A 14,410-nucleotide genomic window follows, 5' to 3' on the forward strand; every position below is an offset into this window, starting at 1 on the left:
AACAGAGGGAAATGGGGTAGGCAATCTGGTAAGACCGTGTCTGCATAAGTATCACATGTTCATGGGCGTTATTATACCCATGTGATTAGGTGCTTAGAATTGGTGGGACCCAGGTGTATATAACTCTCACCTAGTGGAGCAATCGGGAGGTTGGTGGGCTACGCCTGGTGGGAGTGAGTCAATCTATGCTGACGGAAGCCTGAGCTTGTAGGCCACAATATTATTTTGTACATCAAAAGTGATTCGTTGTTCATTTGTCCAGGCTTTTGCACCTGTGAGCACCTGCCCTTTACGGCTTGGGAAGAACTTAAATAAACCTCATTGGCATATAACGTCCTCCGTTTGTGATTGTGGAGAAACTCGGGATGTCCTTCTGACATGCACATTGACATTACTGACGGCCACACTCCACAAACGGTAACTATTTTGTTGTCTAAGTGCAAATAAAGCAGATCTTTCAGTAACAGGGATTGCCGTAGCCTACGAGACAGGGCAGTCCTACATCCTTTACTCATAAACGGGACAAACTTCCAAAAAAACTCTTCATGGCTTTAACTTTACATTGTGGCAGGGTGTTATGTGTACAGTATTTACATTACTTAAATGGTGTTTAATTCATATTGCAGTTGTTTATCTAACATACAAATGTAATAACTAATATCTGATAACACACAGACTACAATTCTAACACATCATTATCACACACATTATATCCCGTGAGTTGATCCTTGAGGACTGGGAGGGTCCTAACCCTTAAAACATTGCTGGGTCGAGATAGAAATGCTGCTTAATCACTTCCTTTTGTTCTCTGCCACGAACCTCTGAGAGGAGAGGAGTCGTAGTGGCTCGGGCCAACACACCTGCTGCTCATCACAATCAACAACAGGTTAAAGAGGAGGACCGGACATCTCATCCCCACCGAATTGTTAACTCACATTTGTGCGTCGATAGGATACCTACCTGAATGGATTTCCAGATTTTCACCCGGCCGGTGCCTTGTTTCTTGTTTCCGATTGTGTTTTGTTCCGTCCACAGCATCACCACCACTCCCCGATCCCGACCAGCTGGCCTCCTCACTCCTCACTCCTCACCTGGGATATGAATAAATACCCGTTATTTTTGTCACCATCAGTCTGAGTTTCCGGTCAGCTTTTGGGTCGTTTCCCGAAACCCTGACAGTTCTCTTTACCACTTCTGTTTCTTTTTAGATGCTGCTGAAATTCTTCCTCTAAAAACACAAATAGTTGTGTCTGTTTAAGAGCAGCAACACGCAACTTTTGCATTCAATGAGAAAAAGGACAAATTGCACTCAAATCAAATCTAAAATTTCCCAATACAAAATAAAACAAATTGAATTGAATTGACTATTATATTTTCTTCTCTGAGTTCTGCACTCAACTCACTCAAACGATGGGGAAGAAGAATTTGATCACTGAAAGGAGTCGGTTCTCATGCCTGAAAATATCACTGGGTCAAGATACAAATCCTGCTTCATCACTTCCTCTCGATCGTTACCACCTCTGTCTTAGATGCTACTGAAGTTTCTTGTCTGAAAACACAATGAGCAAAAGAACAAGGATTCTGAAAGAGTGTCAACTTGTGTCTGTCTAAGTAATTTGCTTTATTGCTTGCTTTATTTTTGTCTCATCTGTCTTCTGGTTCAAACAGGACGTCACTTCACTGTCACGAATCTGAGATGCAACCTCTAAGCTGTGTATGTTTTACGGTTTGGGGGCCAAAAATCATATGTTGAAATATACAGTATATTCTGTCCTCTGTATCTCTTGAGACATTAGTGAAGGTCTCATTCATCAGCATGGTCTTTATAGAAATTATCTTACTGCTCTGCAGACGCTCAGCCAGCTCCTCTTGCTTCATTCTCCTCAGGAAGTGCACTGAGATCTTCACAAATGCCTCTCTGCTACTCCTCTGCTCTTCATCCAGCACCTCCTCTTTCTCTAAGCCTTCTGGGTAATCTGAACTCACAACCTTCTGAATCTTATGCAGCTCGTTTTTAACGAAAGTGATGATGTTCTCTTCCAGCAGCTGGAACAGAACAGTCTATGAATTACACAAACTAAAATATGGAGCCCACCATCGGGTCCATGTCGGACAGACGGACAATCCACTGGTCTACAAAGTTCAGCATGATGGTGAACTGAGAGATGTTAAAGTAGTTGTTCATGTACACACCATGAAGATGGAGTCCAGTTGTGTTTGATGCTGCTGGGAAGGCTGACCTGTGGGAACCTCTGAGCTCTCCTTGTCCTCTCTGTGGAGGAACATGAACCATCAGCTCACATGTTGTATGTACCATCAACACCAATACAACATTATTTAAAGATATTGGCTCCTGTAATGATTGATGATGACAGAACAGTTCATTAGTTGAGTGACAGTCAGCCATCAGTTTCATCTGTTTTTAGTTCTTACTGTGGGTCATACAAAGAACGTCTGCAGACCTCTGCATCTGATACAAAGTCTTATGAAACCAGTTACATATAGATAATGAGTTATGTTATGATTGTCATGGAAACAACTCATTGGTCGTTGGACCTTTTCATAGAGTCTCCAAACCGCTCCATGGAGTCCAGAGACCACGTCAGCTGGTTCACAGAGCACTGAGTTTGTTCTAATCACATGTTCAGTCCCAGTCATCTGTCTCCCGAAATCTGCAGCTATGATGTACCTTCTGCTGATCCTGATGTGGAGGAACTAGCTCACATTGTAAACATCTGTTTACAGTAAATGATTCACACCTTTTACTTGATAACCATTGTTTAGGCCCCTGCTTCAAAAATTGCATACCCACAATAAGGACGTCTTATTCTATACTTTTTCTATTTGGATATATTTTGTCAGGAAAATGGGGAACCACTGTAGTTGTGATCTGGTGAGTAAATATCAGTTTATGTGTTACTAGTTAAGAAATAAATAAAATACAAATCTAAAAATTCTTGGAAAAACATACATACATCTAAGTCAGTGTTTGGACAGTATTGAAAGTTTTTCTTTCATAGAGTGACAATAGAGTGAAGCAAAAGGCTTTAGTACTGTTCTCGCGGATTGAGGTGAAATCCTTGGATGAACTCTGGTCGCTAAGCCACTCAAAAGCCAAAATGCATTGAGTGTAAAATGACACATAGAGCAAATATGACACTCTTCTATGAAATTTTCCCCCAGAAACCTCTAACTTGGACATTTTTTCAATAGACGCACAGGGTGGCTTTTCTGTATATTTCAGTCTAAAAACACTGGATTAAATTCATGTTATTGTTTAAAACGGCAGGAGTAAGGAACATTTATGATTTATATGATTCAGGTTCTTGGTTTCCAATCAATTTCAAAAAGGCTTGTCTGAGAAAAAACAAATATCGCCGAAATCAATCAAAGACATTTCTGTGAGTGTGAGGCATTGTTTTATTTGTTAGTGATGAGTGTCTTATGAAATGTATGTGGCAGAACCATCGAGTTTCAATGAAGTTAGTCCCCTTTGGAGTTCCAACTAATACAGACCAGTTAGATGAAGATAAGGAGTTCTGTCATGAACATATATCACATATCGTCATGAGAACAACACTTGAAACAATGCACAACTATTTCTGTAATTTATAACTGACGATCGGAACAGTTCTTTATCTGTTTCATCTGTCCAATAACTTACTCTGGGTCATCAGGACAGTGTCCATCTTTGAAGCTAATCGGAAGACCTTTAGAGTGATTACTCTTCATGGACACACAGCTGGGTTCAGGAGACTTTCCTCTCAGCTGATGTGAACTGAAAGAAACACTGAGAATACATCATCACATCATCATTTAATCATGAAGCATCATTCCACATGATGTCCATCCTCACAGAGACCAAAACAAGGTAAAAGTCCATGAAGTGATATCTGGATGTGGACCACATGACTCCCTGTAGTGGTCTAGGTCTACTGGTCCTGCTGGTCTTTCAGTTCACTGTTTAGTCATCAGTCAGTTTTGTTTTGTCCCAACAGGTCTCACCAAGCCCTCCATGGAGCTCTCCCTCCCCCACTGGACACAGCTGAAAAGCGTTGGAGATGGTCCTCTCACCTTTGAGCTTTGGTCTGGCTGTCATGTTCCCCACACAGAGGAGCTTCAGAGGGAGGGACTCCCTCCTCTGGGTGCTCAGCCTGATTCATAGCAGAGTCCACACCTTCACACCTTCACAACAACCTGCTGGGAGAAACTTTGTGCAGCGACACTTTACCCGACAAAAGGGCTTTAGAAGCCGCCATACCTCTGGTAGAATGGGCCCGGACAACCAAAGGTGCGGGCTGACCACCCACTTGTCCATCCTCTGCTTAGACACCGGGCCCCCAATATTGGGTGGTCCGAAATACAAGAACAACTGTTCGGAAAGTCTACACAGGCCGGTCCTGCGGACGTAGAAGTCTAGGGCCTCAACTGGGCAGAGGAGGTTGAGCTTCGCTTGGTCCGACGTCAGAAACGGAGGAGGACAGAACGCCTGCAGCACAATAGGCCCGACCATGGTGGACGGAGCCTTAGGAATATAGCCGGGGCAAAGAAGAAAGAACGCCTTCACCACGCCGGGTGCAAACTCCAAGCACGAGGGGTCACCGAGAGGGCTTGCATATCTCCAATTCTTTAGAGGCAAGCAAAACATGGGCGGAAACATGGGTGTCTACAGGAATGTAAAGACCCATGTTTCCCCATGTGACACACAAGCTTTTGCATGTTTTCACACGCACTCACGCCACACATCCAAAGACGAGGAAACCGTGAGAGACGGCAGCCTGTAGCTGTGTTTGTTGGCTTGACAACTTTCCTAACAGTCAAACATCAGCAAGTGCAACACAAGACAAAGCAGACGTCCTCTTTTTCAGTCAATGCGTCGCTGCTGGCCCCGCCCACTCAGTCAATGCGTGCAGGCAGCCGGACAGGAAGTGGAACACTGAGTGCGCTCTGGTTGCTGCTTTTTCAATGAAGTACCGGTACTAAAAATATTCAAAACCGTACCATTTTCAGTAAGGGTACCGCGGTACCTTTCTAGTACCGGTACACCGTCCAACCCTAGACAGTTTATTGTATTGCTTTGAATATCACCTTTACGAGACTCTGGGTTGGAATAGAGATCTTTTGGCATTTGAAGTTGCTGTACCTAATCAGGCCACAGAGTTCCAAGATGCTGAAAAGCTACTTATTATAAATCATATTATGCAATCACTTTTAAAAACAATTTGTATGTTTTGACAAAATTTAACCTTGATGATGTAATTGCACTTAAAAATGAAATGAAATGAATAACCATACTGTAAGTTTTGGAAGGTGTGTGGTGACTTGATACTGATGAAATGATTTGTTACGACCTGTGAATACATTTTTTTTTGATCCAACACCAATATTTGCAATAGATACGATTATGAATTGATATTTTAGCAGTTGTTACTGGGCAGTCTTGAAACCAGTCTTTAACAGCAATTAATCCCTTTAAAATGCTCCATTGCTGTCTCTAACAGTAATTCAGCTTGATGTAAATTAAAAAGAACTAACTTTAAGATATACTAAGTTAGAAAAGAAAGGAAATAAATTATTCTCAAAATAAGATCAATAAGATTTTTTGTCTGGATATAAGATTATATGTCTTGGTTAGAACAGGAGTTTTTGCAGTAACAGCCCTCACAGACCCCAGATCAGACTGAGCTCCTCTTCTTCATCACAATATCATCATTCAGACTAACAGCAGCTTCTCTCTGCCTGCTCACACAGGCGCAATCTTGTTTACCAGCTTTAATCAATCACACGTTCACAACCATCCAATATATGTCATTCCACCAATCAAAGATCCACTTACTGATCTTGTAGACATGATCTTCCTCAGTGTGCAGCTCTCTTCTGTCCTCAGCAGGTCCGTGTAGAAAAGGAGCTCCGTGCTTCACTTCATCTTCCATCAGAAGAAGTGAAGTGAAACTTGTTGGAGCTTGTTGTCCTTCATCAGAGAGGGTGTGTCCACAAAGTATGCAGTCCGACTGGTTGACTTGACTTGACTTGGTATGTGCTGTGTTCACAGGGTCAAAGGTCATCGTGAACAGAATCCTCCTCACTGCTCAAACAAGTGTCTTTCAGATCTAAACCAGCATCTGTGAAACAATCCTTTCACCCTGTAAAGAGTTGCCATGACAACAGACTGGAAGGTGTAGTTGGGACCAGATGGTTTAGAGGACCTGTGCCCGCCCCTCTTTGTCACGTGGTCTTCTTCTACATGTAGACTAGTAGGGAACACGTGATGAAGCAGAAACCTTTCATTAACAAATGTTAATGAAGAGTTTATATTCAATAAAACATTCACGGAGACAACAGAGTCTGACCTGATCCGGTTGAACCTGCTGGGCAGGAACAACTTACCCACGTATCAGTGTGAAGCTCCGTGCCAAACTATTTACTTTCATGACAAACTGCAGATCACAAATATGTTGTTGCTTGCAGGATTCAACTGGGGCTTCGTACTACTTCCTCATCACATGGCAGCTTGAACCCTCTGGCTCAGTCGGTGCGGAACGGATTTTTCATTGCAGGAAATAAGATACGTGGCAAACACTAGTTTCTGCGTTTCTGTCTTTTTATATTATGTTATTGTAACGCACCACAGGAGACCAGAGTGAAACCCAAGCGCAGAGCGCAGTTTTATTAAGGAGGTAAAGACGTCAGGCGTGGTAGTGTCCGGTGAACAGGCAGGGGTCGAAAAGCCAGGCAATCAGGGAACAGGCTAAGGCACCGTCAGGGAGCAGGCGAGGTCGGGGCTGGGATTCAGGCGAGGGGTCGAGAGCCGGGAGCGCAGAGGTAGGCAGAGGCACCGTCAGGGAGCAGGCGAGGTCGGAGCTGGGATTCAGGCGAGGGGTCGAGAGCCGGGAGCGCAGAGGTAGGCAGAGGTACCGTCGGGGGTCAGGCAGGCGTGAACGAGGTCTGGGACAAAGCAGAGGTCAAATAGCAGGTAGGCAGAAACAGGATATCAATAGAACGCTCGGACTGTGATGGCAACATGCACAAGACTTCGCACCGGCCTCTGAGGCTTCGGCAGCTTAAATGCCCAGGCTCTCCTGATTAGAGACGAGCCACAGGTGCGTAGATGGGAGTGGCTGTGCCGGCTCAGTGGGCTGACCCTGAGTGGCACAAACCACTGTAACGTGCAGCAGAGGGGTGACTGAGATCCCGAGGTTCGGACCTTAATATTCTGGAGACGGGGAACGTCTGTTTGTGACAGTTATTCTTCATAATTTTTTTTTAATAAAATGCACGCACGCACACACACATACACGCACACACACACACCCGCTTTGTTCTGTCATCCCCTGTAATTGTCTGCCGTGTCCCTGATGGTTTTAACCTGTGTCCAATCACCTGCACCTTCCCCGTGTATTGAAGCCATGTGTGTGTCTTATCCTGTGTCTTGGTATGTCGGTGAGGTCCTGTTCCGTGTTTGCTCCCTAGGCATTTTGGGTTTTTGATCATTAAATAATTTATTTAAATATCTTTATTATTTGTGATTCTGCGTTTGGATCATGTGTCTGCTGAAGTTCAGTTTGAATCCCCATCCCCCAATGCATGCTGGGACGGGCTACAGGCTCCAGCCACTCTAAACAGTACAGGTGATGGATGGAATCTCTTCTGGAGTCCCAACATGAATCCCAATCTGATCAAAACGCCTCCAAAACTACAAAGTGGGCGCAAACCTCTACTGACTCTGTTTTTAACATTGGGAATGAAACAAAGCTCATTTTCGTTTTTTAAAGGAGGACGCCACCGTCAGCAGGCCTGTTACATCTGACAGAGTTTATCACGTCGAGGCAATGAGCTGCAGACCCAGACAGCAGGAGCTGTGATGGCACTGCTTCTCTCAAACTGATGAAGATGTCATGATGTCTGGGGAGAGTGTCATGAACCGGGTATCTTCCTCATTTTCCTTTCCACCTCTGGTCATTTACACACACACACACACGCACGCACACACACACTCACAAGCACACACCCTCCTTTGACCTACACACACACACACTTCATTACACACACTCATTCATTCTCATTCTCTCATCTTATCATCTTCTCTTCCCCTCACCTGTTCCTGCTTTCTCTAATTAGACTCCCTGTTTCTAGTCTTCCTCTCCCCTTTGTTCTCCACCAGAGTCTTGCACTTTACGTACCTGAGTTTGTGTGGAATCATAATGGCCTGGTGTCTAAACCTCTGCTTTACGTCCGGTACGCTCCCCATCGGCCTGGACCTCGCTCGCCGCTCTCACCGGGATTCAAGCGCCCGTGTGTTTCTGTTCCCGGTTAAGAGGCTTTGTGTTTGTGAGGCGGCCCTGTGGCAGCCCTGAGTTGTGTTTTTGCCTTCCTCAGTTGATTCAAAGAGACACTTCCTTCCATAAGTTCACAGTTTCAAAAAATGAACTAGTTCAGTTCTTTTTTTCCATACGTTGCTGCGAGCTATTATTTTTCAAAATCATTGCCACAGCCCAGAACCACAGACAGCAATGATTCAGTTCCGTATCAGTTTTAACACTGAAGCTATGCATCAGATTTAATCTTCATATCCAATTTTGAATCCTTATTCAACCAGGGTTCACATTAGCATTGAGGGGACAGCATTTCCCCTTTGTTGCTTTAATGTTGCTGTCCATTCACTCCACACTAGCAGCAGCTGCAGCGTTCACCCCTACAGTACATTCTCAAACACATGCTGCTTGAATGGTCTTTTTAAAATAAGGAATAAAACACGACAGTTATTATTAAGGTGCAAATGTTTGCAAAGAAAGGTCAGATTCCTCCCATCCTCACCGACCTTGTCAGTAACTTCATAAAACTCAAAACAATTATTATACGCCCCCTCTTTGCTACACGCAGCCGTCGCCTCCATGCATTTCTTTTTTTTTGATGACGCATGCGCGGTGCGACACTGGAGGCTGGTGTTGCCAGATTAGGTGTTTTTTCCGCTACTTATTAAGGCGCGTTTACGGTGTGTTTTCTATAGAAATCTGGCACCCCATTGAACAATGTTAACCTGAAAGAACGTGCCGTTCACAGACACCAGAATGAAGGAGTTCACAGTAACGTTCATCGGGCAGTAATACACTACGTTCAGTTCACGTTCACCCAAAATATGATTGAGTTCATGAACTATCGATCAATGAACGCGTCACATTTTTCCACCTGTTTTTCTGGAGGTGAAATGCTTTGCAAAACGTCCAAATCTTTTAGAACCACGAAGTAAAACGAGTCCGTTCACCCAGAAACAGACGCGTGTTCCAGCCTTAAGTGGCTGCTTGAAGAGAGATAGAAATGCTGCTTCATCACTTCCTTTTGACCACTTCTCTGTTTGTTGGTAGTAAGTAACGCATGTTGGTCACAGAGATGCAGAACAGAACACTAAAATAAAGCCATGTGTGTCATGGTGACGCTTCACTGCTAAAGGGTGCAGTTCTGAAAACAGGGCGTCTACGAAAACACACAAGCCACAACTTCCTCATTTTAAGGAATCTTGTGTGACCTTAAGATTCTTGTTTCTGCAGGGAAAAGGTGTCTTGAAGGGTTAGGGTTGGTCTTTTTATCTTCTCTCTACACGTGATGATTCCTCCACACTGACCTCATCCACTTCTTTGACACCTTCTACTGTAATAATCACCTCTGGCTAAATCCTAATAACCACCGCACCGCTGTCTCAATTTCATTTTCTAATTTAATTTTGTATCTAATACACCCCACTATGTACACTTTATTCAACTTTCAACTTAATTTAATTAAATATGTTCTGCTCTGCTAGTTTATTGTACTGTTTATGTAATGTACATATTTCATTTGAATTACTGAATTGCTATTTTTACACACAAATTCCCCTCTTGGGATTAATAAAGTATATATTTATCTATCTATCGAGAATATTTAGGAGTTTAAATGAAAAGGATGTTGTGTATTCCATCTTTATATTGTCTTCATATTTGTTTATACAAAGAAGGAGGACTGGGCTGAAACCAGGAACTCAGGAACAACCTGGAATGATGTTCGATGTACTGACTCTCTGCATCAGATCTGTGGACAACTGGTTCAATAATCTAATATAGTCTCAAGGGTTCAAGGATGTTTGCTGTCAGTGTGCAACAATGAAGTTAAGTTGTAGCCTGTTTGTAACACAACCAACACAAGACAAAAAAAAAAGATAAACTTCAGCACTTGACCAAATTACGAAATTGTTGTCCCGATGTTCCTGTTGGTTAGAAGTGCTGCTTTGAGGTTTGAGGTTTAACAAAATTGGAACCTTAAAAAAGCGAAGCAGAATTGTGACTTTCTCTTGTTGGTGTAAGTTGATGCTGCAGCTCTGACTCTGTAGGAAATAGAGAATATCCTAACAACAGCAATGGAGGATTTAGATGTTAAATATGATAAATCTGTCAACTCTATGACCAATCAGACAGCTGAGAGTGTGAACAGGTGTGTAGTTATTTAAAGTGTATTCTTTATTGTATTGATCCCTGCTTACTGATCTGAACTCTGAGAGCACAGAGAGGAGACTTCATTTCAGCACTTCTGCTTTATTTTATTTATATCTATTAAGTGAAACTCCCTCATGAGTCACATTATTCATAAGCAGGAAGCAGCATCACGTTGATCATTTGACAGCTGCTCGTCTTCACAGCGATGGAGGAAATCTACGCTAACGTTGAATACGACAAGCCTCAGGTTTCCATAAGACCTTCAACACCTGCCCCAGGTAAGATTGATCAGTCTGTGCATCTTCTCCTGACCAGTGTGTTGACTGGTCTTCACTGTGTCCAGGTCCCAGGAGCCCAAGGAGCAGACCTCATGGAGCTGTTGCTGTCTCTCTGGGGCTGCTCAGTGTCCTCCTGCTGGCTGGACTCGTCGGACTCGGTGTCTACTGTGAGTCTGATCTTCATCCAACCTGAGATATAAAAGAGTTCAGGTTCCTGGTTGTCATGACAACATTTGCTCAGTATCTTTATATTCTCTGGGAAAAGATGATGGGATGTTTTTGCATTATATACCCCAACAGTGATGAATTGAATCATGTATTCATGCGTTCATGACTCAACACCAGGGGTGAAAGTAGTTTTTATTTCCTGGTGCTACTATGATACAGGTTTATTCATCCAAAAATTTCACTTAGCCTAATTATTTATTTATTTGTTTATTTACTGTATTATAGTCTACTTATCAATCATTCTTATCACTCTAGTATCACTCTTTAACCCACAAGATAGTGATAAGTGATAATTCATCACTTATCACTTTCTATTATCCTCCTGTTCCTTTCTCTTCTTCCTTTTCTGGCTTCCTGAAGCATAATTCCGCTTCATGATGACTGCCGACCGATGAGGTTTTGTTTTTTGCTCATGAGAGGGGCCCCTTGAGGGGGATCCCCATAATCATGTCATTGCACTTTACTGCATTGACTATCAAAGGGGCGCTCACACAATTTGTCGTTGCATTTTATTCTTAACCAGTCGTTGTCTTGGGGCCCCAAGAAGTTGCTTGTTTTGCTTGCCTTGTTGGTCTTGTGCGTGTGTCGTAATGTATTACCGGTACGTCTTACTTTCACCACTGCTCAGCGCATGCATCAGCTGCAGAACTCTCCTCCATCAAAGCCAACCTGACGGAGCGTCTCCAGGTCAGTGGAGACAAGCTGTCCTCAGTGTCTGCAGAGAGAGACCAGCTGAAGGACAACTTCACTGCACTGATGGACAACTTCACTGCACTGACCCATGAGAAGGACAGACTTCAGCTGCTGTTGAAACAGAGTGAGTGCTGTCTGTGTGTGTTCTGCTGAGTCATTATTTGATATATATATTATATCTGCTCTGTGAACTACATCTACAGTCTGTAAGTCCAAACTTTTTTTATTTATGTGCACTCGTAGTGCTGGTTTCATCTATTTTAGAGCTAAAAGTCTTGGTCCAAATGTTATGATTTAAATACGGCTTTTACCTCGTCGAACCAGAGAACCAGTTGTGTGCAATGACACAATCAACAACTCTTAAATATGTCGTTTTTAAAATACTGCAAGTAAAAGTAGGGATATGAGAGATGAAATAGTTCAGATATTGGTAATGAAATTCATTTGGGATGAAATATAACATGAAATGAAATATTTGTTGCAATAATTGTGTCTTAGTTGTGAGAATCGATGAACTTTGGACACAGAGATGCAGAACAGGACGTTAAAATAAAGGGATGTGTTTAATAGTGACGCTCCACAGCTAAACGCTCAAAATAACACAACTTCCTCTTTGTAGGACTCTTATGTGACGATAATTGTTTCTTCTTTTCCAGGGAATATGTGTCCTGAAAGATGGAGGAGGTTCAGATCTTCCTGTTATCTTCTCTCTCCACGTGATGATTCCTGGGAAAATGGCAGAAAGAACTGCAGAGACCAAGGAGCAGATCTGGTGATCATAGACTCACTTGAAGAACAGGTAGTGGGACATTTTTTTTGTTATAGTCAGTTTTTTCCCCTGGTGACAAACTCTAGCTTTGAAAATCAAAGACAATTTGTGACACTAGTGTGTTTTTTGGCCTCTGCTCCAAAATGTCATACCCATAATAAAAAGTGTAATGACTCTGGAATGTCTGGACATGTTAGGATAAAGGGGAACCTCTGTAAGTGTTCTGATGTGCAAAACCCAGTTTATATTTTACTGGTGAAGAAATCAATCAATCCATTTCAATTTAACCCTTCAAATGTGTAAAATTGCCTAAAAAGGAATCACTAACAGCCCTTAAAGCTCTTTAAAGCATGGAGATACCAGAAAAAAATGTGCATGATATCCCAGTGTGGCAACAGTCCATATGAAAAGTTTCACATTGACAGAGTATTGATAACTACTGTACGGGAGGCTTTTGTTCAGGACTGATGAAAAAATAATAATTACAGAATTTCTATCTATATCTTGTACAGAAATTCCTGTCAAGCTTCACCACACGATTTAGTTGGATTGGTTTGAGTGACAAAGAAATCGAGGGCACGTGGAAATGGGTTGATGGAACTCTGCTGACTGAGAAGTGAGACACACAATAACATTTTAGTCTAATTCTTCTCATATTTGTTGTGCACTACACAGAGAATTAAAGTCACTTGATTAGAAAATATCATTATTATTTTACTGGAAAGACTTAAAGCTTCATTGAATGTCATTTTGGCCGCTTAAGTGAAGAGAAAATTCCAGTGAAAGTTCACCATCTGATCCTCCTCCCACAGGTACTGGTCCACTGAGCCTGATAACGGGGGAGGACATCCCCAGATTGGGGAGGAGGACTGCGCTCACCTGAAACCTCGCCTGAACGCACCATCAAACTGGAATGATCTGTCATGTGACGCTGCTCTGCAATGGATCTGTGAGAAACTGGCTGAATAATTTAAACACATCATCTGTAAAATGTGATTGTGTTTTGGCAAAAAGCCTTTAATGGTGTCGTTGTATGTTGCATTTAGAGAGAGAAGGAGACCATGTAAGTGCTGAGAGGTCAGGTATCAGGGTCTTATTTTAAGTCTTTATTGTTATGATGCATCTGTAGTGTGTGTGTGTGTGTGCTGGTGATTTTGGTATCAAAGAAACAAAGCTGCATGTTGTACTGAATAGATTTTTTACAGCTTGTAGGAAACGCAAACAGGAAAGTAGCAGACCACAGCGAATCAGGCCAACAATCACCAAGAGTTTATTATCCTTCAACCAAATCCCCCAAAACTCCAAGTGGCCAAAAAAAACTTCAGCAGTAGGCCACAGCGCATCCTGGTGGTTCCCTCTGGGACTCTCACTGCCTCCCTGCACGGGCCCCTGGGCCACGTCTTTTTAAAGGAGCCGGCTCTGATCGCACACCCAATCGGGATGGACCGTCAATGAAGTCTTCTGCTGGGCCGTCTCACAGAAAGACAAGTTTACACAAGACACCCACAAAGGTCAGAGACGTACCAGAGCTTCACCTGGACCGCATTCATTAGAGCAACACAGGCGCCTTACGACACATTCACCAATGAACCCTGGTATGAACATCTCCTCATGTCCCTCAATAACTGCTATAACACCATTCACTTAACAGGTAGCATGATGCAGCATGTGTACTTCTATGTAATGGAACTTCACCATTCAAGGAAATGTGGTTTGGAGGATTTATTGTGATATTTTTCTAAAAATGTTGTCATTAATGTGAAATTACATGAAATAAAAGTGATTTTATTTGCATATGAACTGTTGACAGGGGAAGGTTGCGACTGTAAAAGCTACATGATCCCTGTTTTTCCCAATAAAGGACCTTTAAGCTTCAATGAGACTAATTTGTCTTCAGTCTCATGGCGTCTTCCCCCTGAGGACTTTGAGGCTCTTGTCCTCTGCAATAAGTGACGGATGTTCAAATGCGTCTTACCCTC

The 14,410-nt window shown here is 42.8% G+C and overlaps 1 protein-coding gene across 1 annotated transcript; it reads left to right on the plus strand.

Moving 5' to 3' along the window:
* The first annotated feature begins 10,630 nt into the window (after window positions 1-10,630).
* Window positions 10,631-14,329, plus strand: LOC119228769 (asialoglycoprotein receptor 2-like). The gene is made up of 6 exons (XM_062565154.1): window positions 10,631-10,741; window positions 10,807-10,908; window positions 11,598-11,786; window positions 12,319-12,461; window positions 12,944-13,047; window positions 13,244-14,329. Exons 1-6 carry the CDS (start codon window positions 10,669-10,671, stop codon window positions 13,398-13,400), a joined length of 768 nt encoding a protein of 255 aa, XP_062421138.1. The 5' UTR covers window positions 10,631-10,668; the 3' UTR covers window positions 13,401-14,329.
* Window positions 14,330-14,410: the final 81 nt, after the last annotated feature.

This window comes from Pungitius pungitius, chromosome 10 (genome assembly GCF_949316345.1).
Source record: "Pungitius pungitius chromosome 10, fPunPun2.1, whole genome shotgun sequence".
In the NCBI taxonomy this organism is placed as follows: Eukaryota; Metazoa; Chordata; class Actinopteri; order Perciformes; family Gasterosteidae; genus Pungitius; species Pungitius pungitius.

Coding starts and splice junctions, on each gene's coding strand:
- LOC119228769 (XM_062565154.1), top strand. CDS start 10,669: ATGGAGGAAATCTACGCTAACGTTGAATACGACAAGCCTCAGGTTTCC. Junction 10,909..11,597: donor CGTCGGACTCGGTGTCTACT/GTGAGTCTGATC, acceptor ACCACTGCTCAG/CGCATGCATCAGCTGCAGAA. Junction 11,787..12,318: donor TCAGCTGCTGTTGAAACAGA/GTGAGTGCTGTC, acceptor CTTCTTTTCCAG/GGAATATGTGTCCTGAAAGA.